This window comes from Bufo gargarizans, chromosome 8 (genome assembly GCF_014858855.1).
Source record: "Bufo gargarizans isolate SCDJY-AF-19 chromosome 8, ASM1485885v1, whole genome shotgun sequence".
NCBI classification, from domain to species: domain Eukaryota; kingdom Metazoa; phylum Chordata; class Amphibia; order Anura; family Bufonidae; genus Bufo; species Bufo gargarizans.
The window spans coordinates 41,322,805-41,349,410 of record NC_058087.1 but is presented as its reverse complement, the minus strand read 5'-3'; the positions used below and the strand labels follow the sequence as shown (position 1 = coordinate 41,349,410).

Below are 26,606 nucleotides of genomic sequence, written 5' to 3'. Positions count from 1 at the left end.
ATTTCACTGTATTGCACCAAAAAATGTAGACCTGGCCATTTACTATAGGAATAAAGACAGCACACAGTATATGAGCTGGGATATAGAAGGTGAGCACCTTTTGTGGTCAGGCCTATAGCTAGCTATCCAAACTCATCGAGTGCTACTTGGCAAGTTCCACTCTAAGTCTCCCTAATGCATGATGACAATGGAGGATTCCCATAGCATTTTCGTGTTTCACAACACTGACATTGTCTTCTTTGATTTCTAGTAGATAAATTAATTTGACACTAGTCTGTTAGTTGGCTGTTTGAATCATTAACCGCTGATCAGTACAGTCGCGGGAGACCTTGCAGGGTTGACTTGTTGGATGTTGCATAAATGTGATGAGAGTTGTGGCACAGGTTCACCTGAGATAGGACATGAAGGCACAAATGTGTCACACGCAACAATCACTTCAGTCTCTTGTGCCACAGGTCAAAGCATGGTACGGCGTGGAGCCTGACGTACTTCTGTCCATTGAAAGAGCACTCAAAGCAGCCATACACCGTCTCTCTTTTGGAACTTCCCATCCCGCACAGAGCGCATGGTCCCTTGGGAATGTTATTATTCAGGAGGTTAACACGCGTGTGCGCTCCTTCTCGCATGTATATAGTAGAAATGTCAGTCATGCTGGCAGCCTTGTCATAGTAATCGGAAAATATGTCATCCATGTAAGAATCTGAGTTAGCAATGATATCCATTGTTCTTTTTCCTGCACAGGAAAATAAGAATTGGTGGAAAGGTTATATACCTTACAAAACTACCATATCAATAAAAATCACGTAAGCTTACCTCTCTAAGCCCCCTCCGATCCAGTGCTGCTGCTCCTTCTTCTTCCCCGGGATGCAGCCAGTGACATGCACAGCACAGATGTCCTGTACACTGCTGCAGCCAATCACTGGCCTCAGCAGTGTATGGCATGAGACTGCTGAGACCAGTGATTGGCTGCATTGGTGGACAGGGGGTTACTTCTGCAGCCAAAACAATATGTGCAGCCCGGAGAAGAGGAAGGAGCTGCGGTGCTGGATTGGATGGGGCTGGGGGGAGGCAAGCTTACGTGAAAAGGAAATGAGCAGTGTATAATGCACCGCATTCTGCTGTATTTTCTCCGGCCAAATACCGCCGTAAGAGGGACTAAACTGAAGAAATCCTGATGCATACTGAACGGATTGCTCTCCATTCAGAATGCATTAGGATAAAAATGAAGCGTTTTTTTTCCGGTATTGAGTCCCAAGGACGGAACTCAATACCGGAAAACTTTAACGCTAGTGTGAAAGTGCCCTAAGGCTTGTGTAATCCGTCATGGCTACTACAGAGTGACAGATGATTTTCATAGCTGCTCTCCACTATAGATTGTATGATTCTATTTATTTATTTTATTTTTTTGCAAATAGACAATACATTTAGGCAGGATTCACACATCCATATTCCAGATGTAGTATATGTCCATATTACTTGCACGGCCTGACCACACTTTTAAGTGACCTGAACTCACAGCACCACAGATCCCTATGAGTCTGTGAGTTCAGACCAGTTAAACCCATGGTCAGACCATGACACGTGCAAAAAATATATGGATGTTTAATATGTTTGTACACTGGAACAGAGAAGTGTGTATCCAGCCTAAAGAGGGTTGTCGAAGTCTCTGCTGGACTGCAGTTGTGATGTGCTACACTGCAGCCAATCACTGGCCTCAGTGGTAAATGGCACAAGACCGCTGATGCCGGTAACTGGCTGCAGCTGTCACATGTGGTATATGGGCACGTCACAGCTGCAGCCAAAACATTACATCACTACTGAAGCCTGGTGGGGAGGATGGAGCGGCAGTGCTGGAGTTGAGGGGGCTCTGGAGGGTGAGTTTAGTTTTTTTAACTGCCTACCTGCCGTTTGCCCCCATAAAATGTAATTTGAACAACCCCTTTACCTTACAGATTTCTGCCATGACACCCCCTGCTTACACTCTAATACTGGGCTGGCCAACCTGTGGCTCTCCAGCTGTTGTAAAACTACAACTCCCACCATGCTTTGCTGTAGGCTGATACTTGTAGGCAGTCTGGGCATGCTGGGAGTTGTAGTTTTGCAACAGCTGGAGAGCCTCAGAGTCTAATACTAAAAGCTCTCCGCTTCCATTTAGCTGTTTCCTCCTGGATAAGGACTAGAAAGCATAGAGATGTAAGAGCTGCAAATATTATAAAATGAAATAAAAAGTACTCCCCTTCTTACCAGTGAATAAGATGCCTGTTCGGTACAAGGTGTTCCGTATAGCATTCAAGGAAAATGATCTATTAGGCTCCTTCGCAAAACCACCTTTTGAAGCAGATGACACACAAAGTTCTGGGAAACGAGGACATATACGGTTAAGTATGACTTCTCCTTGTCAGGATAAATTACAAAGATATTCTGCGAAGATGAAACTTACCAAAGTGACCATCCAGGTGAATGTACAGATCAAAGATACTAAATGCTATGGTCGTGTGCGCTGGAAACACAATAGCTTTGTCGCGCCCTTTGTGGTTCTTCTCATCAATTATGCGAAACTGAGATTAAAAGAGGTCACAAGAAAATGAATGTGTGAATCACATAGTAAATTTACAAAGTGAAGTCAATTTCCACAGGCACTAACTTTTTGATTTGATTAGACTTAGGGCTCATGCACACGAACAGTCCGCAAAAAAACGGATCTACAAAAAATACGGATGACGTCTGTGCGCATTCCGTATTTTGCGCAACACAACAGCTGGTCCTTCATAGAACAGTCCTATCCTTGTCCGTAATACGAACAATAATAGGACATGTTCTATTTTTTGGCAGAACGGAAATACAGACATACGGAAACAGAATGCACACGGAGTAACTTCGTTATTTTTTTTTTTTGAGGACCTATTGAAGTGAATGGTTCCGCATACGGTCCGCAAAAAAAACGGAACGGACAAAAAAAATACGTTCGTGTGCATGAGCCCTTAAATGGTCCCTGTTGTTTCAACAGTACAGGTGACTATATGAAACTTAGTAATATATCTTATTAGAGAAAAATGCTTTTCCCTCTCTCTAGCAGCCCACGGCTCCTCACCGTTCCCCTCTCCATGGACTTCCATGGGCAGCATGGCTGTCTTGTTTCACTTAAGAGCCCCTAAATTTCCAGATATCCCCTGGTCCTGTCCATGAAATATCCTTTCTGATCATCATCCTCCTCACAGTGAGGGAAAGCGTCAGATCTACACACTTACCCTCATGGCTTCTCCCCGCATGCCAGCATGGACAGACAGAGAACACTGGCGAGTTGTCCGAATGGTTTCCATCACCACACACAGAATTTCCTTTCCATTTTCTCTTGACTGACGAACTAAACAGTGATCCAAGTCAATAGTTCTGAGAAGGAAAAGAGTTGTCTGAGATCGAAGAGAAAGTCATATATTTTTTCTTCCTACTAGAAAAATAATGTAACGTACCAGATGGTGCCAAATTTATCGCTCAGGCTGAATAGACAATTTTGTCCGGCGTTATTCTGACTATTGGTTGGCTATACAATTCTGTGCCACCCAGCCTTTGCCGCTTATCCACCCCTTGGCTACTTTCACACTTGCGTTGTTAATTCCGGCATTAAGATCCGGTAGAGCAGGGGTGTCAAACTCAAATTCATCGGGGGCCGCATCAGCAGTTTGGTCATCCTCAAAGGGCCGGTTGTATCGGACTTATGGGGGATCTGTGGGGGATCTGTGGGTGACACTTATGGGGGATCTGTGGGTGACACTTATGGGGGATCTGCCCACCCCTAGGACCGCCCCCTAAAACCGCCCCTTTAGAGAACAGGGATGCAAGTAAAATTTGGGGGGGCTATAAAAGTCCAGCCCAGCAAAGAAACCCCCCAGATGGGGATGGCACTGTTAATGGGGGATCTGGGGATGGCATCCACAGATCCCCCATCCTATAACAGTGCCATCCACAGACCCCCCCCATCCTATAACAGTGCCATCCACAGACCCCCCCCCACCCCATAACAGTGCCATCCACAGACCCCCCCACCCCATAACAGTGCCATCCACAGACCCCCCACCCCATAACAGTGCCATCCACAGACCCCCCCATCCTATAACAGTGCCATCCACAGACCCCCCCCCATCCTATAACAGTGCCATCCACAGACCCCCCACCCCATAACAGTGCCATCCACAGACCCCCCCCCCACCCCATAACAGTGCCATCCACAGACCCCCCACCCCATAACAGTGCCATCCACAGACCCCCCCACCCCAAAACAGTGCCATCCACAGACCCCCCACCCCATAACAGTGCCATCCACAGACCCCCCACCCCATAACAGTGCCATCCACAGACCCCCCACCCCATAACAGTGCCATCCACAGACCCCCCACCCCAAAACAGTGCCATCCACAGACCCCCCACCCCATAACAGTGCCATCCACAGACCCCCCCACCTCATAACAGTGCCATCCACAGACCCCCCACCCCATAACAGTGCCATCCACAGACCCTCCACCCCATAACAGTGCCATCCACAGACCCCCCACCCCATAACAGTGCCATCCACAGACCCCCACCCACCCCATAACAGTGCCATCCACAGACCCCCCCACCTCATAACAGTGCCATCCACAGACCCCCACCCACCCCATAACAGTGCCATCCACAGACCCCCCCCCCATTGCCACTCCAGTACAGACTAGTTATAAAATGTGTACAATTAATAAGGATTCTATTCATGAGGCCCCCTCTGCAGTAGAACATTCAATACAGCCACATCCTACTCACAGGGCTGTTATCTTAATGCTGGCCGGCCGGGCAGACGAGCGGCAGCGTCGCGACTGATGTCACATGCCTGCGCCGCCTCCTTCATTCAGAAAGTAGGCCGGGCACATGACGTCAGTCGTGACGCTGCCGCTCCTCTGCCCGGCCGGCCAGCATTAAGATAACAGCCCTGAGTAGGATGTGGCTATATTGAATGTTCTACTGCAGAGGGGGCCTCATGAATAGAATCCTTATTAATTGTACACATTTTATAACTACTGGAGCTGGGGGCCGGAGCACAGTCAACGCACCGGCCCCCAGCTACTCCTCCCAGTCCCTCCCCACTGATACATCGCAGCCTGCCATGCTGGAGCATGGCAGGCTGCGATGTCAAAAGGTGGCGGAACGCCGTTCCGGTGCGTTCCGCCAGAAAAAAGCCCTCCCGCTCATTATGCGATTTATTATCACTTCCTGCAGGGGCCGCCTGCAGGAAGTGATAATAAAAGGTGAAGGCTGGCGGCCGGCGGCGGCTACGCGGGCCACATGAGGAGGTCTGGCGGGCCGGATTCGGCCCGCGGGCCTTGTGTTTGACACCCGTGCGGTAGAGGATCTCAATTCCAGAATTAAACTGATCCGTTTTGGTTTTGCACATCAGGATGCATCCGTTCTGTTAGGATGCGTTTGTGTAAAATCAAAACTGAAAAAACAGATCCGTCACTAAATACATTGAAAGTCAATGGGTGCCGAATCCGTTTTTTTAGGCTCCTATAAAAACAGATCCGTCACAATTGACTTACATTGTTTTCAGTACCGGATCCGTTTTTATTCTCTTTTTATGACCGGACACAAAACTGTAGCTTGCAGTGGTTTTGCGTTTGGTCACGAAACGGAATGCTGCCGGAACGGAAGAAATCCTGATGCATCCTAAACGGAACGCATGAGGACTAAACGGAAAGATTTTTTTAATGGTATTGAGATCCTCAGCGGGATCTCAATACCGGAAAACAACAATGCAAGTGTGAAAGTAGAGCTATCCACCCCCTTTTCCGCTAATCCACCCACTTTGCCGATTAGCCACAGCCATGGACATCTAAGTGCCGTGAATTTATCTAAAAGAAGATTCGCTGAATTGCTCCAAAAATGCACCAAATTTTGGCCCGTTTGCAAGAAAGTCTACAGTCAAAATGCGGAACGCATATGGCCGATATCCGTGTTTTGTGGATGTCTGAATGGACCATTAGACTGTGGGATGTCTTTCTGCTGCTGTCAATGACTCGTTTGCTTAATAGGGTTGTCCAGGATTAGAATACCATGGCTGACTTCAGAAATAGTGCCACACCTGTCTATAGGTTGTGCCTGGTACTGCAGCTTAGCTACATTGAAAAGAATATAGCTAAACTTCAATATCAAATACACAGCCTGTGAACAGATCGATGTAGCACTGTTTTCAGAAGAAAGATAATTATTCCAATTATATGCGCAGCCCCAGAGCTGTAGCTACCATGGAAGCAGGGGAAGCGTCTACAGCAGTACCCCAAACTCAGGAAAAAGCCCAGGAGGAGGACAAATGGATTCATTTTCAGGGCTCAGGGAGCAGGGAGCGTGGCACTCCTAGTCCTAGCACTGGTATTACTCACCGCTCCCTGGTCTTCTTTTCCAGGTACTTCTCACCGCTCCCTGGTCTTCTTTTCCGGGCGCCTGCGCTGCTCTAAGTCCTGGCAGCGCACAGCTTCAGGATGGGACATAGTGTGTATGGGAGCGCACTACGATCTGACGCTGTGTGACGTCCGGTCGCAGTGTAGTGCAAGCCTAGACACAGTGCTGCACAAAGAGCCGAGGCGCCCGCAGGAGGAAAAGAGAGCTGAGTATTTATTTTTTCGGTCTTGTCTCAGGTCTGCATTAGGCCTCTTTCACACTACCGTATAGCTATTTCAGTGTTTTGTTCCGTTTTTTGTTTCCGTTGTGTTTCCGTTTCGGTTCCGTTTTTACGTATGGCATATACAGTATACAGTAGAACAAATTGGGCTGGACATAACATTTTCAATAGATGGTTCCGCAAAAAACGGAATGGATACGGAAGACAAACGGATGCATTTCCGTATGCATTCTGTTTTTTTTGCGGACCCATTGACTTTAATGGAGCCACGGAACGTGATTTGCGGCCAAATATAGGACATGTTCTATGTTTGCACGGAACGGAGATAAGTTTTTTTTTTTTGCGGACCCATTGAAATGAATGGTTCCGTATACGGAATGCAAAAAAATGGCCCGCAAAACGGAAAAAAAAACGCTAGTGTGAAAGAGGCCTTAAGGGGACTGAGTGGCACCAGAAGCACTGCAGGGGCAATTGTTAACCCCCAAGAGCTCATTAGTAGTCTCTTACACAGCCTAATTATCAGCGCTGTGTCAGATTGGGCAGAAAAATTAGACTGTGTGTTTACTGTCAATGCACACGCCGTGCAAACACACACACATTATATATAATTATATATTATAGATAATCAGCCTTAAAATCATATATTTCAGTTACATACAGGCTATTAACAGAGTAAAGTAATGGTTACATATACAACTACACTGTATATTACACTCATGCAGTATTTACTGTGCTCACATACAAAATGAACAGTCAGATTTATCTGTAGTTCAATTATTTCACCAGCAGATGTCACTAGTACACCAACGCCACTATTCCCCAAGGGCAGTGAGATGTCGCCTCTCCTGACATGTCTGTTTTGTTAACTTTTTGCGTTTCACCATGTAATACTGTACCAATTCTGAAACATTTTTTCTCATATAAGTGTATATTGTGCCATTACTGTATTATTCCTTCTACAAGTGTATGAATGAATTGCCAGCAGCTTTCAAGGAAAGTCCAGATGGGTGCTACCAGTTGGGGAGGGGGGGGGGGGGGGGGGGGTCTCTGCACAGTCTGACACTGGCAGCACTGATTACAGAATGTCAGACTGTGCAGGGACCCCCTAATCCCCCCACTGGAAACATCCACATGGACCTTTATTGCAGAATGCTGGCAATTCATTAATAATATTCAAGTAGGAATAACAGAGGAATTGCATAACATGGAGCCATAAGAATAGAGGCTCCAGAATTGTTATTACATGGGAAATGCATGTAGCTATTATAACAGACATGTCAAGAGCGGTGTGTTAAAGGGGATATTAATTATTGATATTTATGCAAATCTCAATAATTAATATTCATAAATAAGCATGAATCGTCTTGTGATAACTCCGCCTATTTATGCCTGAATTAACAAAAAATCACTGCTGATTGCCTTACGCTAATCACCAAACTACCCTAACTGCATGCGCCTTACTGACTACCGCTAGTAATCACACGTTACACAATAGGTATAAATGACACAGTATTTATTAATCCTTACAGAATACACTAATAATCCAGTGCCAACAATACATTACATCTATTGCGGCGACTCCTTACTAATACAAAGGAATATATATGTTTATAACTATATATATCTATATCAAGGGGATAGATATATATTGTTATAACAGCGCACAACAATAAGTACACACTAATACACTACACTAATACGGTTCTAACTACACTAACACAGTCCCAACTCCTCCCCAAAATCTATCTATAATTAATGGCAATACACATTCATACACTTTACAAGTAGCCCACCCAATTCTGACAATATGCTATCCCTACGGGGAATAACTAGGGGTTATTACGAACACTGTACTGCTGGGGTAAGCAGGACAGCCGTGACGGGGGTAGAGACACCAGGGAACAGGGGATATGATGGAACACAGGGGATATAAGGAATATAGGGGGACTCGGGACAGGGGAAGGTAAGGGTAACCAGGGGTACAGGGGGTGAGGGTATACAACAGGGGAAGGTAATTTGGGATATAGTATGGGGGGAAGTAAGGGTATTGTATGGGGGGAATAAGGATTATTGTATGGGGGGAATAAGGGTTATTGCGTTGATGGTATAGGGTATAGGGGTAGATAGGGGGGTGATATAGGGTTAATAATCGTTGGTGGTATAGGGGTAGATAGAGGGGTGATATAGGGTTAATAATATCATTGGTGGTATAGAGTATAGGGGTAGATAGGGGGGTGATATAGGGTTAATAATCGTTGGTGGTATAGGGTATAGGGGTAGATACTTATTGTCTTTTGCTCGTTGTCCAGGGGGGCTCATTTGTCCAGGGATGATCCTCTCCGGCTGGGGCTCGTGTCCCGGACTGCCTCAGTGTAGCGCCGCCGGACTATTTAAGTTCGGCGGCGCTCGCTCCCGACGCAGCCCGTCCTGCAGCGCGCATGCGCGCCGCCGGCCAGAACACATGGGCCGGCGCGGTGATATGACGTCACCGCGCTGGCCCGCGCATCCCAGAACGCGCTTCCAGGCGGAGGGTTCCTTTGATCCTCCGCCTGTAGCGCATCTGCATGATCATCGCGCCGAAGGTATGCAGATAACAGAGGGAGGGATGTTTGTTTCCCTCTCTCTGTTATGTTAACTATCCCCAGCAGCTGGGGATAGTTAAAAACCAAAAGGCATCGGATCTCTATTGATCCTATGCCTTTTGAGGTCACCAGAGGCTGGACATAATTGTCCAGCCATCTGGTGACCTTCTCGTCCCCTGCAGGGATGCAGGAGGAGCGGGGGGGGGGGGGGGGCACATCTTGTCCTATACTATATGTGTATGGATGCTTGGGGCACATCCATACACATATATATATATATATACATATATATCTATATAAATACACCTACTGAGGGGGGGGGGGATCATATGCATATATGTATATCCATGGATGTTTGGGGCACATCCATGAATATACACCTACACACAGGACACAAACATTAAGCCCATCAATACACAGGTCTATACATATACACAGAGATGTATGCCGCCAAGGGGCCTATATACATATCCGTGCATATCTATAGATCCCACCTGGACGAGCCTATAGACAAGGGCTAATATATATGTATATATGTCAAGGCATATATACATATATATTTAAATATGACACTTCCCTCAACACGGTGACAGCCTGTATTCATGCCTGCGGCCCTCCAGCTGTTGCCAAACTACAATTCCTAGCATGCCTGGACAGCCTACAGCTATTAGGGCATGCTGGGAGTTGTAGTTTTGCAACAGCTGGAGGGCCGCAGGTTGAGCATCCCTGGTCTAATACAAATAATATTGGCCTGTCCTCACTGTAGGCCATAATATTACATGTGGGCAGGGTCCGACTTCCGGCAGTCCCACCAGTCAGGGACACTGGACTCTTTTTTGATGAGATTGAGCATACCGCAGAACACTGTGCTTTTTGTAGCGGGGGTCCAGGGTATTGTGGGTTTGGTCTGGATAAACCCTTTAATGACCTTTCGTTCAAAAGTTGCAGGTGAAAAGAAAAATTGTCCGGAGACTATATTACAAAATCAACAAAAAAATTCTAGTAAATATAATTTAACAATAATAATAAGGCCAGTATCAAATACCAAAAAGTCAAAAATGTTTGCACAAAAATGACGTGCCAAAATTTTCTAATTATTTTCACCAAAATACAGGCACAAATGGAATGATACATTCCCCAAATTGACTTGTATTTATTAGTGATTTTCATTCAGTTTAGTTTTGTGGGATAACGGAATGGAAGAGGACTTACATCAGAGAAAAAAAAAACTCAGATACGGAACAACGATCCGTGAAAAACGGACCGCAAAACAACGGTGGTGTGCATGAGCCCTTACTGGACAACTTATCCCAAAATCACGCACAGCCAACATTTCTTACGGACAGATTGGAAAACCATACTGAATGATAAACATTATACGCAGTACATGTCTATAGCCGAATATACTGATAATACCTCATTACCAGCGTTTACTGTGAGATGTAACATGATGATAATTACCACCAAAATTATCTAGTCAAAAACCAACAGTCTAAAAATGATCACTGTCACATCAATTTTTTTTTTCACAGACACAGGAAAAAAATCACCTATTTTTACGGACTGTCGAGAAATTTCTGGACGGTTGGCAACCCTGGTCCTGGGTGGTGTCCAGTGCAGACCTAGCACTTCCACCAGCACATAGGGACACCTGAACAGATCATATTGACACATTGGGGGAGATTTATCAAGACAGGACTTTCCTACACCCGTCTTCTGCTTTGTAACAGAACGTCAAATCTACAAAAGTTAGGAACTGATGTAGACTTGAGCTCAGTTTCTGGCCTAAATTATAGTGAATTCGCCAGGCCATGCTCCCTTCCACTAAGCCTCAAACCTTTCTGGAATGTGGTTTGAGTGGCAGAAAATTAGCAAAAGTCCCACCATTTTGTGCCAAAATTTGTGACTTTTTATGAATGATAAATAGCCAGTATCTTAGGTGCACCAGTGTTATTCATATAGCGAACTAACAGAAACGTATAGCCTGTAACAGAACCTGAAAACAAATCTCTGGATAGGCCATCCACTGACCCGATGGATGCTACAGTGCTGCCCATAATTATTCATACCCCTGGCTTCCTATAATTGCAGTCCAGCTTTTTGCATGTCTCCACGGGTATTTTTGCCCATTCATCTTTAGCAATGAGCTCCAAATCTTTCAGGTTGGAGGGTCTTCTTGCCATCACCCTGATCTTTAGCTCCCTCCACAGATTCTCAATTGGATTCAACTCTGGACTCTGGCTGGGCCACTCCAAAACGTTATTGTTGTTGTCTGCTAACCATTTCTTCACCACTTTTGCTGTGTGTTTTGGGTCATTGTCATGCTGAAATGTCCACTGGTGCCCAAGGCCAAGTTTCTCTGCAGACTGCCTGATGTTGTCGTTGAGAACCCTCATGTATTGCTCTTTTTTCATGGTGCCGTTTACTGTGATTAGGTTCCCTGGTCGATTAGCTGAAAAACACCCCCAAAGCATTAGGTTCCCACCACCATGTTTGACAGTGGGGATGGTGTTCTTTGAGTTGAAGGCTTCTCCTTTTGTACGCCAAATGAAGGAAACATCATTGTGACCAAACAATTCAATTTTTGTTTCATCTGACCATAACACAGAACACCAGAAGTCTTCTTCTTTGTCCAGATGAGCTTTTGCAAAGGCCAAGCAAGCTTTTCTGTGCCTTATCTGGAGAAGTGGCGTCCTCCTTGGTCTGCATCCGTGGAACCCAGCAGTGTGCAGTGTCCGTTGGATTGTCTGCCTTGAGACATTGCCACCAGCAGAGCCCAGATTCACCAGGATGGCCTTGGTGGTGATCCTTGGATTCTTTTTCACCTCTCTAACTATCCTCCTGGCCAGCACAGGTGTCACTTTTGGCTTCCACGTCCTCTGAGATTTTCCACAGTGCGGAACACCTTGTATTTTTTGCTCAAATGTAAATAAAAGCTGAGAAATGTTTTTTTCCCACAATAATGCGTCTTGTGCATCGTCTTATTATCTTTTGGGAGACACCTAAGTCATTTCCTGTCAAAAAATTACTTGCTGGTTGAATAAAAGTAACTTTAAGCCAAAATTTGCCAGGGGTATGAATAATTATGGGCAGCACTGTAAATACTGTACTTTTAGTTGTAGGGAAGTGGGCCTGCTGTGCTTTGCTATACAGTTTGCCAAAGCACAAAAGCAATACACTTTTTTAACATGGCAGTTTATGCATGACGTATGAAAGTGCATGGTGTACAGGGGAACACGCTGGCGGTCTACGTTCTGGAGATGTTCATGGTCTATGCCCAAAATATCAAATCATATATGTGATGTGAATATAGCCGAATAACAACTGCGGCTGTGGATGTACTAACAAGATACCTAAGAATGCAGTGCAAATTCCTTTTAGCAACTGGTAAGTGACAAAAGTCCGTTATACGATTGTCACCGGACACTCAGGCTGAGATAAAGGATAAATTTGGTAGATAGCAGCTCACCCCACACATATACTTATACTGAGATAAAGGATAGCCTTTAGGTCATAACTGGAGTTAATTTTGGAGATGTTACAGAGGAACCTAAAGGGGTTCTCCGAGACTAAGAAGCCCTTTTCATATTTGAAGACATGGTGCTAGGGTTTAAAAAAAAGACTCCCTGTCACTTGCACTCTGGTTCCAGCACCAGCTCCCTCTTCCTGCACTTCCGATCCCTGCTGGAGGAACGGAAGTGTCTACATGCAAGTCCCTGCTGCCGTCCAATCAGTGGCCTCAGTGGTGACACGTGCAGGAGACTGGAAGTGGAGAAGGGTGCTCAGGTCTGTATCCGGAGTGTCAGTGACCTCTGCAACTTGCCTCCACAATTGAAAATGGGTTACCGGCAAGGGCGTAGCTATAGGGGGTGCAGAGGTAGCAGTCGCTACCGGGCCCAGGAGCCTGAGGGACCCAAAGACCCTTGTGCCCCATAAGAAGACACCAGTATTATAGAAAGTTCATGCCGGTCAAGTTGCACCTCTGGCTGCAGGGAAGGGGTTAGGTCAAGAATTTGGCATGAGGGGGATTGGGGGGTGCCGTTTCAAGTGCAAAAAGCACTGGGGGAAGGGGGGCCCAAGCTAAAATCTTGTATCAGGGCCCATGAGCCTTTAGCTATGCCCCTGGTTACCGGTTTTGGAGAACCCCTTAAAAGGTGTGACATGTTTTAAACATATCCACAGGATAGGGTATAAGAGTCTAATAGGTGGGGGTACGACTGATGGGCACCCCACTAATCACCAGAACAGGGGTACTATGTCTCCCCGTATAAATAGACTGGTATTTAAGAATGCTCCATTCTTCTCTATGAGCTGTAAAACACTGTACTTGGATTCATCTACTTAAAGGGCTTGTCTCATCACAGACAATGGGGGCATATCGCTAGGATATGGGCCCATTGTCTTATAGGTTCGGGACCCCCACCTATATCGAGAACGGAGCCCCGCAAGTGAAGGAGGGTGCACTGCGCATGCGCAGCCGCCCTCCATTCATTTTCCATGGGGACGGTGAAAATAGCTGAGCGCTGGCTCGGCTATTTCCGTCAGTCCCATAGAAATCAATGGGAGCGGGGCCGATCATGCGCAGTACGCTCTCATTCACTTCTATGGGGAGCTGGCTTGGTGGTGGCCGGACCGGAGTCCTCCAGCCACCACCTTGCGGGGCTCCGTTCTCGATATAGGTGCAGGTCCCAGGGACCCGCACCTATAAGATAATGGGGGCATGTCCTAGCGATATGCCCCCATTGTCCATGATGAGACAACCCCCTTTATAAAGCTCCTGGGCTCCAAATGTAACAGGTCCCCTAATTACCATTTATAATACAAATTAAATTCCAAACCTTCCAGTAATTTTTTGAGGTTTGGGAGAAACCCCACAAAATGATGGAAAGAACATACAAAACATGCAGATGTTGGCCTTGGTTGGATCTAAATCCAGCACCCCAGCGCTGATGACCACAGAGCCACCAAGCCCAGGACATAATACTCTACCTGGAAATCAGCTCCTTAAGCAGTGTCGGGACTTCTACTTCGTGTTTGGTTACAACGCCAAAGGAAGCTTTAACTGCAACCGAATCAGAGCCATAGACATTGATGCCGACGTCATTCATGATCTGATTCCCATGTCTCCGATTGAAAGACACATCAGATTTATCTTCATAGTTCAGCAGCTGATAAGAACTGACACCTGTAGAATAAGGACAGCATTATAACAGTGTGATTCAAAAACATTTCCTCTATTAGTGGTGAAAAGTATGGTGTATTTAAATCATGGTGTAGGAAACTGGCCACCCTCGGGTGCACACTGTTGATGGTGATGAAGAAGTGTACATGCACATGACAGTGCTGAAGCTCGTCCAAATATTCTACATTTTTCAAACCAGCACCTGGATCTGAATATTTTTGTAATTGCATGTAATTAAAAATGTATTATAGCTACTGAGTTATTCAATGAAATCTATCTGTATGGCGCCACCTGCTGGTTGCTCACTTTCTAATATCTCTGTCCTTCTCACTGAGATGGATGGAAGCACATGCTTAGTTCTGTCCTTCACCTGCCACCAGCTGCAGCAGAAAGGACATGACCCCTGAGAAAGGACCCACCTCCTAAACTGCCAGCTTGAAATAAATCTAGCAGAGCAATTGAAGCAATGAATGGGGAGATCTCTGGATCTATGTGAGGTACAGGGCTGGTTCTAGGCTTATTAGGAAGATATTGTCTTGTTTTGTATGATATCGGATTTTCATTTTTTACATTAATCATTTGCTAACCCCTTTAAGGAGGACACATCTGTCACATCTCCTGACTTGCCTATTTTAGTAATTGCTTGCATTCCTCATGTCCTAACAATTCAGCATCTAGCCTTATGACTCTATGTTGTGCCATTCCACTATTATTCCTACTTGCTAGCAGTCTGCAGCAGTGGCGTGCCTAGGGGGGGGCGCGGTCTACCCCGGGTGCCGGCCCTCAGGGGGGTGCCAGAAGCAATGAGCTCTTCCATCAATACAGATGGAAGCGCTCATTGCTGGAGCGCTGACGCCCACATACTGCGGCGGGGCATGGGAGCACATAGTTTCCCTGCCCCACCGCCGATCACCTATAAGGCCTATGCGGTAGTGAAATCCCAGCGCAGGCGTGCGTGATTACGTCATCGCGCGCGCCTGGGCCGGGATGCAGCAGCACAGTGAAGTGTGCGCGCCTTCCTCTGCGAGCAAGAACCTGGACATAGGTGAGTATTTATTTTTTATTATTTTATGTGCCAAATTTGAGGGGGACACAGGAGGACATGTGAGGGAAAAATATTATAGTGGGATACTGTGTGGGGGCAAATTATTATGGGAGGGATTACTATGTGGGGCAATAATTATGGGAGAGATTATTATGTGTGGGGCAAATTACCATATGGGGCAGTGTGGGGGAAATTACTGTGTGGTGGGCAGTGTGGTGGAAATTAATGTGTCGGGGGAAGTGTGGTGGACACTACTGTGTCGGGGGAAGTGTGGTGGACACTACTGTGTCGGGGGAAGTGTGGTGGACACTACTGTATGGGTGAAATTACTGTATGGGGCAGTGTGAGGGAAATTACTGTGTAGGGGCAGTGTGGGGGAAATTACTGTGTGGGGGCAGTGTGGGGGAAACTACTGTATTGGGGCAGTGTAGGGAAAATTACTTTGTGGGGCAAATTACTATATGGAGCAGTGTGGGGTAAATTACTGTGTGGGGGCAGTGTGGGGGAAATTATTGTGGGGAGACACTACTGTATGGGGCAGTGTGGGGGAAACTACTGTATGGGGAAAATTACTGTATGGGGCAATGTGGGGGAAACTACTGTGTGGGGGGCAGTGTGGGCGACACTACTGTGTCGGGGGACACTACTGTGTGGGGGGCAGTGTGGTGGACACTCCTGTGTCGGGGGAAACTACTGTGTGGGGGGCAGTGTGGGGGACACTACTGTGTGGGGGGCAGTGTGGTGGACACTACTGTGTCAGGGGAAACTACTGTGTGGGGGGCAGTGTGGGGAAAACTACTGTGTGGGAGAAACTACTGTGTGGGAGAAACTACTGTGTGGGGGAAATGTGAGGGAAATTACTGTGTGGGGGCAGTGTGGCGGACACAACTGTATGGGGCAGTGTGGGGGAAACTACTGTATGGGGGAGATTACTGTGTGGGGCAGTGTGGGGGAAACTACTGTATGGGGGAGATTACTGTATGGGGCAGTGTGGGGGAAACTACTGTGTGGGGGGCAGTGTGGTGGACACTACTGTGTGGGAGAAACTACTGTGTGGGGGAAGTGTAAGGGAAATTACTGTGTGGGGGTAGTGTGGCGGACACTACTGTATGGGGCAGTGTGGGGGAAATTACTGTATGGGGGAAATTACTGTGTGGGGGCAGTGTGGGGGAAACTACTGTGTGGGGGGCAGTGTGGGGGACACTACTGTGTGGGGGCAGTGTGGGGGAAACTACTGTATGGGGGAAATTACTGTATGGGGGGCAGTGTGGGGGAAATTACTGTATGGGGCAGTGTGGGGGAAACTACTGTGTAGGGGCAGTGTGGGGGAAACTACTGTGTAGGGGGCAGTGTGGGGGAAACTACTGTGTGGGGGGCAGGGTGGTGGACACTACTGTGTGGGAGAAACTACTGTGGGGGACACTACTGTGTGGGGGCAGTGTGGGGGCAGTGTGGGGGAAACTACTGTATGGGGGAAATTACTGTATGGGGCAGTGTGGGGGAAACTACTGTGTGGGAGAAACTACTGTGTGGGGGAAGTGTAAGGGAAATTACTGTGTGGGGGTAGTGTGGCGGACACTACTGTATGGGGCAGTGTGGGGGAAATTACTGTATGGGGGAAATTACTGTATGGGGCAGTGTGGGGGAAACTACTGTGTGGGGGCAGTGTGGGGGACACTACTGTGTGGGGGGCAGGGTGGTGGACACTACTGTGTGGGAGAAACTACTGTGTGGGGGAAGTGTGAGGGAAATTACTGTGTGGGGGTAGTGTGGCAGACACTACTGTATGGGGCAGTGTGGGGAAAACTACTGTTTGGGGGAAATTACTGTATGGGGCAGTGTGGGGGAAATTACTGTATGGGGCAGTGTGGGGGAAATTACTGTATGGGGCAGTGTGGTGGAAACTACTGTGTGGGGGGCAGTGTGGGGGACACTACTGTGTGGGGGCAGTGTGGGGGACGCTACTGTGTGGGGGCAGTGTGGGGGAAATTACTGTGTGGGGGCAGTGTGGCCAACACTACTGTATGGGGCAGTGTGGGGGAAACTACTGTATAGGGGAAATTACTGTATGGGGGCAGTGTGGGGGAAATTACTGTATGAGGCAGTGTGGGGGAAACTACTGTGTGGGGGGCAGTGTGGGGGACACTACTGTGTGGGGGCAGTGTGGGGGAAATTACTGTGTGGGGGCAGTGTGGGGGAAATTACTGTGTGGGGGTAGTGTGGCCAACACTACTGTATGGGGCAGTGTGGGGGAAACTACTGTATAGGGGAAATTACTGTATGGGGGCAGTGTGGGGGAAATTACTGTGGGGGGCAGTGTGGGGGGAAACTACTGTATTGGGGCAGTGTAGGGAAAATTACCTTGTGGGGCAAATTACTATATGGGGCAGTGTGGGGGAAATTACTGTGTGGGGGGACACTACTGTATGGGGGCAGTGTGGGGGAAACTACTGTATGGGGAAAATTACTGTATGGGGCAATGTAAGGGAAACTACTGTGTGGGGGGCAGTGTGATCGACATTCCTGTGTCGGGGGAAACTACTGTGTGGGGGGCAGTGTGGGGGACACTACTGTGTGGGGGGCAGTGTGGTGGACACTACTGTGTCGGGGGGAAACTACTGTGTGGGGGGAAGTGTGGGGAAAACTACTGTGTGGGAGAAACTACTGTGTGGGAGAAACTACTGTGTGGGGGTAGTGTGGCGGACACTACTGTATGGGGCAGTGTGGGGGAAACTACTGTTTGGGGGAAATTACTGTATGGGGCAGTGTGGGGGAAATTACTGTATGGGGGAAATTACTGTATGGGGGAAATTACTGTATAGGGCAGTGTGAGGGAAACTACTGTGTGGGGGGCAGTGTAGGGGACACTACTGTGTGGGGGCAGTGTGGGGGAAATTACTGTGTGGGGGCAGTGTGGGGGAAACTACTGTATGGGGCAGTGTGGGGGAAACTACTGTATGGGGGAAACTACTGTATGGGGGAAACTACTGTATGGGGCAGTGTGGTGGAAATTACTGTGGGGGGCAGTGTGGGAGAAACTACTGTATTGGGGCAGTGTAGGGAAAATTACTTTGTGGGGCAAATTACTATATGGGGCAGTGTGGGGGAAATTACTGTGTGGGGGGACACTACTGTATGAGGGCAGTGTGGGGAAAATTACTGTATGGGGCAATGTGGGGGAAACTACTGTGTGGGGGATACTACTGTGTGGTGGACACTCCTGTGTCGGGGGAAACTACTGTGTGGGGGGCAGTGTGGGGGACACTACTGTGTGGGGGCAGTGTGGTGGACACTACTGTGTCGGGGGGAAACTACTGTGTGGGGGGCAGTGTGGGGAAAACTACTGTGTGGGGGAAGTGTGAGGGAAATTACTGTGTGGGGGCAGTGTGGGGGAAATTACTGTGTGGGGGCAGTGTGGGGGAAATTACTGTGTGGGGGTAGTGTGGCGGACACTACTGTATAGGGCAGTGTGGGGGAAACTACTGTTTGGGGGAAATTACTGTATGCGGCAGTGTGGGGGAAATTACTGTATGGGGAAATTACTGTATGGGGCAGTGTGGGGAAAACTACTGTGTGGGGGGCAGTGTGGGGGAAACTACTGTATGGGGGAAATTACTGTATGGGGCAGTGTGGGGGAAACTACTGTGTGGGGGGCAGTGTGGTGGACACTACTGTATGTGGGAAACTACTGTGTGGGGGCAGTGTGAGGGAAATTACTGTGTGGGGGCAGTGTGAGGGAAATTACTGTGTGGAGGCAGTGTGGCGGACACTACTGTATGGGGCAGTGTGGGGGAAACTACTGTATGGGGGAATTACTGTATGGGGGCAGTGTGGGTGAAATTACTGTGGGGGGGCAGTGTGGGGGAAACTACTGTATGGGGAAAATTACTGCATGGGGCAATGTGGGGGAAACTACTGTGTGGGGGGCAGTGTGGGGGACACTACTGTGTGGGGGACACTACTGTGTGGGGGGCAGTGTGGTGGACACTACTGTGTCGGGGGGAAACTACTGTGTGGGGGGCAGTGTGGGGAAAACTACTGTGTGGGAGAAACTACTGTGTGGGGGAAGTGTGAGGGAAATTACTGTGTGGGGGCAGTGTGGGGGAAATTACTGTGTGGGGGTAGTGTGGCGGACACTACTGTATGGGGCAGTGTGGGGGAAACTACTGTTTGGGGGAAATTACTGTATGGGGGCAGTGTGGGGGAAATTACTGTATGGGGGAAACTACTGTATGGGGGAAATTACTGTATGGGGCAGTGTGAGGGAAATTACTGTGTGGGGGCAGTGTAAGGGAAATTACTGTGTGGGGGCAGTGTGGCCGACACTACTGTATGGGGCAGTGTGGGGGAAACTACTGTATAGGGGAATTACTGTATGGGGGCAGTGTGGGTGAAATTACTGTGGGGGGGCAGTGTGGGGGAAACTACTGTATTGGGGCAGTGTAGGGAAAATTACTTTGTGGGGAAAATTACTATATGGGGCAATGTGGGGGACACTACTGTATTGGAGGCAGTGTGGGGGAAACTATTGTATAGGGGAAATTACTGTATTGGAGGCAGTGTGGGGGAAATTGTTGTGGGGGCAGTGTGGGGGACACTACTGTATTGGAGGCAGTGTGGGGGAAATTACTGTGTGGGGGAAATTACTATATGGGGCAGTGTGGGGGAAATTACTGTGTGTGTGGGGCAAATTACTATGGGGGGCAGTGTGGGGGAAATTACTATATTGTTATGCATTGTATTTTACTGGTTGTTCCTGGCCGTTATTACCAGCAAGGAAGGCATGGCAAAGGTTGGCAGGAATAGGGTTAACCACCCCGTTCCTCCCCTCTTGGTAGGAATGGGCTGGTCCTGCTCTCTGCCAGGAGGGGGATTTTCCCAGTGTGGAGAGGAAGCAGTTGCAGAGCTCCTGCTTCCATCACAGATTCTTTAGGGAGAAATACCCTAAATTGTCCCAAAGTGAAGCTTTGAGATTCCAGACAGGAGGGTAAACTGCTGCATCTGCATCTACAGACATTAGTAAGGTGAGGGACTACAGCCAAGCCATCCATAACCAAACAACCTCTAGGCCAGTATCACCTAAGTGCTGAATTACCACCAACCAAGCTGCCTCCATATTATTATTGGTGCCACAGAATTGAACTAAGAATTGCTGCAACTGTATGTATTTCAAATATTACATTGCACTTTATAAAAAAAAAAACGTTGTTACGTTTAACTCTAGCCTCATTCTTCAGTACTATATTTTCACTGCGACGATCCACATGGAGCATTGGCCTGAGGGAGTGCATCGTGACACAACACTTCATCGGGGCACTAACACTCCTTTCCTCTAAACCAGCTCCTCAGAGGGTCACTGCACATACCTACCTGCTCCCTGGAGCAGGGTTCTGGCTCCTGTGGTCGCCTGTTGTCATGCTCTGATCACACTTATCAAGATCCGGTTTGGCGGATGTCATGACCCACTGGATACTGATCCACTGGAACACCCGGGACAGGATACTGACTAATTGGAACACTAGGGACAGGATACTGACCCACTGGAACACCTGGGTCAGGATACTGACCCACTGGAACACCCGGGACAGGATACTGACTAATTGGAACACTAGGGACAGGATACTGAACCACTGGAACACCTAGGACAGGATAATGACCCACCGAAATTGCAGGAACAGGATACTGACTTTCTGGAAACCAAGGACAGAATACTGACCCACTGGAACACCAAGGGCAGGATACTGACCCACTGGAACACCAGGGACTGGATGCTCACTTACCAGGCAGTATATTGACTCACCAAAACCAGAGAAAGAATATTCACCCACTGGAACACCGGGGACAGGATAGTGATCCACCAGAACACCAGGGACAGGATAGTGACCCACCTGAACACCACTAGAACACCAAGGGACAGTAAACTGACCCATTGGAACCCGAGGGACCTGACTCTGATCCACTGGGGCACCAGAGACAGCATACCGACCAATTGGAACACCAGGGACAGGGTACTGACCCACTGGAACACCAGAGAAACAACTAAGCAATGCTAGGTCACAAAGACAGGGCAACTATAAAATCAACAAGACAGTACCAAGTAACATAGCAGCATAAATGTTCACATTCATCACCACTGGGAATTACCTGCAGAAATTTCCTTATCTCCATTAAGAATATCCTTGAGTGTAAAAGGGGTTGAGATGAATTTGTACTTGCGAGAAAGCAAGCAGCGCTTCTTCTTTATCACGAGGCTCAGAGGCTGGTATTTGTCTGCTTCACTAAGGTTGGGCACGGGTATCAGCCGCCCACCATCACCCACTTGTTTCACAAAGTTCTTTGTAGCAGCAGCAAACATAGTAGATAGATATCTGTATCCTGGTTGGGTGGTCTCCAGTCACACCACGTGTAGTTGGTAGAAAATTGAAATAAATGTCCTAATTCTGAGGGTCATTCGCAGCATCCTCAACACTTCATGCGTACAGCGCACAGTATGTTGTGCTGTTTCCAGCATCTCATGTACCCTCATTGACTCCTGTTACATGAGTCAATGAATAATTGAAGGTGTAATGCAATAGGGGCCTTTGTTGCTGTACATGTTCCATGTCGTGAAGCACAAAGGTTTTCAACCCAAAGATATGAAGGTGATTTGGGTATTTTTTCATTTCACTGTGAGACTGTATATCAGCTCTCTCATTTCTAACACAACCAAGAAATTCTCCTTTTTTATTTTTTATTTTAAATAAATTCATTTTATTGTCAGCATCATTGGAGAAAGTAAAAAGAAAAATAATAATACTAGTTATATTATAACAAAAAGTTACATAAAACCTCAGAACTGGTAGCGTGATGTCAGGTTTACATATCCTTTACAACAGGAGCGCCAGTGCTCCACAGTCTGATGCAGCGCTGTGTTAGGGTACGCCAATGCGGGACGTTATCTGGGGTGGAACAACCGGCCACGACTCCGCAGCAATATCTGCAACACATTCGACAAAAATTGCACTAATTACATAAAGATCTGTCACCGATTTTTGCCACACAATGCAAATTATGAAATCCACAGTATCAAATCGACATGTTCTGGATTTAAAATCCGCCCCGTGTTTCAATCTCACCCGCTTTGTTGTATTGAGAAACGTTGCACGCAAATCCACCGTGGCAAATCGGCAACGGCCAATCCGAAGTATTTCAGGACCGTGTGGCCGTACGGCTAAGGCTACCTGCCCACATTGCAAATTATACGCAGTTTTTCTGTATGGATTTTCCAGCAGAAAGACCACAGCATAAGGGCTCATGCACACGACCGCGCCGTGTTCTGCGTTCTGCAAATTGTGGATCTGCAAAGAACGGATGCCGCCCGCGTGCGTTCTAAAATTTGCGGAACGGAACAGGCTGCCCATAATAGAAACGCTTATTCTTGACTGCAAAACGGACAAGAATAGGACATGTTTAATTTTTTTTTGCGAGGCCACAGAACGGAGCAACAGATGCACACGGAGTGCTGTCCGCATCTTTCGTGGCCCCATTGAAGTGAACGGGTTCGCATCCGGGCTGCAATTTCCGAAACAAACAACGTTCGTGTGCATGAGGCCGAAGGCTACTTTCACACTAGCGGTACGGACCTCCGGAAGGCTGTTCCGTCGGGTGAACAGCCTGTCAGACCCGTCCTGCTGCTAGTGAATGTGTGCCCCCGGACTGCCGCTCCGTTCCCATAGACTATAATGGGGGCGGGGGCAGAGTTCCGGCGAGGCATGGCAGTGACATGTCTGACGTTTATTCCGGCAGCCTCTCGCCGCGCAGTGCCGTGCCTCGCCGGAACTCCGCCCCCGCCCCCATTATAGTCAATGGGGACGGAGCGGCAGTCCGGGGGCACGCGGTCACTAGCGGCAGGACGGATCCGACAGGCTGTTCACCCGATGGAACAGCCTGCCGGAGGTCCGTGCCGCTAGTGTGAAATGAGCCAAGTGAATGAGATTTGACAAATCTTATCTACACTTTGCATGTATTTTCTATTCCTGCCTTGTTGATTTTGATATCTGCAGCAGGGTTTTTGCTGATTTTCAGTGTGGATTTCGCAAAGGATGAGATCGGGGAAAATCTGCATCAAAATCCACATTTCCCTGGAGGGGAAATGTATAACCAGATGTGGCGCCCCCTAGCAACCTGAAACTGGCGGCTTACGTTTAAAACAGTGGAGGATTTTCATTTCCCCTTTAAGCCGCCGCTGCACCGCAGTGCCGCGCTGTAGTTACAATACCTGTCCTACAGTCCTGCGGGCTGCGGCTAAGTTCACATAGGCACATAGGGGGGCGGAGTCAGAAGAGCCGCGCGCACGCAGCCAGGAGAGGGAGCGCATCCGCCTGGGCGGCCGGCGGCAAAGTTGGAAGGAAGAACCTGAGCTGCTTGCCCGGCCCGCGCGCCTAGTGCTAGAGAGGTGAGGGCGGCGGCGGCGACGGGATAGTGTTTGTGCCCAGCTGCTGCTGCTCCGTTACAGGATACAAGAAGAACACTGCTGCCCTGCCTGAGACCCGTGAGTCCGTGACCCTACCTACCTCTGTATAATTAAGTGTTATATATACTCACCTAAAGAATTATTAGGAACACCTGTTCTATTTCTCATTAATGCGATTATCTAGTCAACCAATCACATGGCAGTTGCTTCAATGCATGTAGGGTTGTGGTCCTGGTCAAGACAATCTCCTGAACTCCAAACTGAATTTCAGAATGGGAAAGAAAGGTGGGCTACAACAGCAGAAGACCCCACCGGGTACCACTCATCTCCACTACAAATAGGAAAAAGAGGCTACAATTTGCACGAGCTCACCAAAATTGGACGGTTGAAGACTGGAAAAATGTTGCCTGGTCTGAGGAGTCTCGATCTCTGTTGAGACATTCAAATGGTAGAGTCCGAATTTGGCGTAAACAGAATGAGAACATGTATCCATCATGCCTTGCTACCACTGTGCAGGCTGGTGGTGGTGGCGTAATGGTGTGGGGGATGTTTTCTGGGCACACTTTAGGCCCCCTAGTGCCAATTGGCCATCGTTTAAATGCCACGGGCTACCTGAGCATTGTTTCTGACCATGTCCATCCCTCATGACCACCATGTACCCATCCTCTGATGGCTGCTTCCAGCAGGATAATGCACCATGTCACAAAGCTCAAATAATTTAAAATTGGTTTCTTGAACATGACAATGAGTTCACTGTACTAAAATGGCCCCACAGTCACCAGATCTCAACCCAATAGAGCATCTTTGGGATGTGGTGGAACGGGAGCTTCATTCCCTGGATGTGTATCCCTCAAATCTCCATCAACTGCAAGATGCTATCCTATCAATATGGGCCAACATTTCTAAAGAATGCTATCAGCACCTTGTTGAATCAATGCCATGTAGAATTAAGGCAGTTCTGAAGGCAAAAGGGGGTCCAACACCGTATTAGTATGGTGTTCCTAATAATTCTTTAGGTGAGTGTATATATACACAGTAACAGTATATAACGCATATGTACCCTACCCTGCTACCCCTCCTCAGTAATAATTCCCCCTGTATATAATGTAACCTGCCTGATACCCCTCAGTTATATAACTGAGGGCTATCAGGGGACATTATACAGGGGTAATATAACTGAGGAGGGGTATCAGGGCACATTATACAGGGGTAATATAACTGAGGAGGGGTATCAGGGGACATTATACAGGGGTACTATTACTGTATAATGTACCCTGATACCCCTCCTCAGTTATATTACCCCTGTATAATATAACCTGATACCCCTCCTCAGTTATATTACCCCTGTATAATGTACCCTGATACCCCTCCTCAGTTATATTACCCCCTGTATAATGTACCCCGATACCCCTCCTCAGTTATATTACCCCTGTATAATGTGCCCTGATACCCCTCTTCAGTTATATTGCCCCCTGTATAATGTACCCTGATACCCCTCCTCAGTTATATTGCCCCTGAATAATGTGCCCTGATACCCCTCCTCAGTTATATTACCCCTGTATAATGTACCCTGATACCCCTCCTCAGTTATATTACTCCCTGTATAATGTGCTCTGATACCCCTCCTCAGTTATATTACTCCCTGTAAAATGTGCTCTGTTACCCCTCCTCAGTTATATTACCCCTGTATAATGTACCGATACCCCTCCTCAGTTATATTACCCCTGTATAATGTACCCTGATACCCCTCCTCAGTTATATTACTCCCTGTATAATGTACCCTGATACTCCTTGGTTATAGACAGAGCACTCTCTCTGACAGCCTGACGGGGACATCGCTGCCTGTCCCTCTTTTTGTGCCTCGGGAGCCTGCGTGTGTGTGAGCGCCTGCAGCAGGGTGTTCAGTGCGCGTATGGCCCACAAAGAATGCAGATCGGACGTGGACCCAAAATACGGTTGTGTGCATGAGCCCTAAGGGCACGGCCACTTGTTTTTTGGAAGCCAAAATTAGGAGTCGTAAACGGAGAGAAAATATAAAGGACGGATCCAATCCCTTTTTGTAACTCACTCCTGGTTTTGGCTTTCAAAACCGTGTGAGGAAACCTGACTGTGTGAACAGGCTCGGATCCTCCAATGGGCCCCTGAGCAAGATGGGCCCCTAGTCTCCCACCCCCTGCACCAGTGGCCTATGTTCATATAAAACACTTCCTAGATTATTTATTATATTTGAATGTATCCGTACGGTGGGCCCCCCAAATAAATTTTACTGGTGGGCCCCCAAAATAAATTTTACTGGTGGGCCCTAGGTGTGTGAACGTACCCTTACATCTCACCAGATAAGGACAGGCCGTGTGACAACCTATTACAATCCTATGCCATCTGCGGCCCCCTGAAGCCACTCCCATCATTACCCTATAACGTCACCCATCGTAGTTATCATATCAAGCCACTCCCCATGGCAATACATTCCACCAACTTCTCTTAGAGAACAGCCCTCTCGGCTCATTACCATATAAGCCACACCCGCCATATTTATCATATCAATCCACGCCCCATGACCAAACATCCCACCATGGCTGTCCGCTCATGGCCATATAAGCCACACCCACCACCCCTCGACTAAGAACAGACCTGAGCAGCAGCTCCCTCCGCAGTAGCGCCGCCTCTTGCGTTCAGTGTATCCCTCCGCCGAGGCATAGGGA

The 26,606-nt window shown here is 47.9% G+C and overlaps 1 protein-coding gene across 1 annotated transcript; it reads right to left on the bottom strand.

Annotated features, from left to right (window-relative positions):
• Window positions 1–431: 431 nt before the first annotated feature.
• On the bottom strand, window positions 432–21,810 carry PJVK (pejvakin). The gene is made up of 6 exons (XM_044305093.1): window positions 21,597–21,810; window positions 14,215–14,410; window positions 3,249–3,390; window positions 2,441–2,558; window positions 2,260–2,355; window positions 432–733 (listed from the first exon to the last, which is right to left on the bottom strand). Exons 1-6 carry the CDS (start codon window positions 21,805–21,807, stop codon window positions 432–434), a joined length of 1,065 nt encoding a protein of 354 aa, XP_044161028.1. The 5' UTR covers window positions 21,808–21,810.
• Window positions 21,811–26,606: the final 4,796 nt, after the last annotated feature.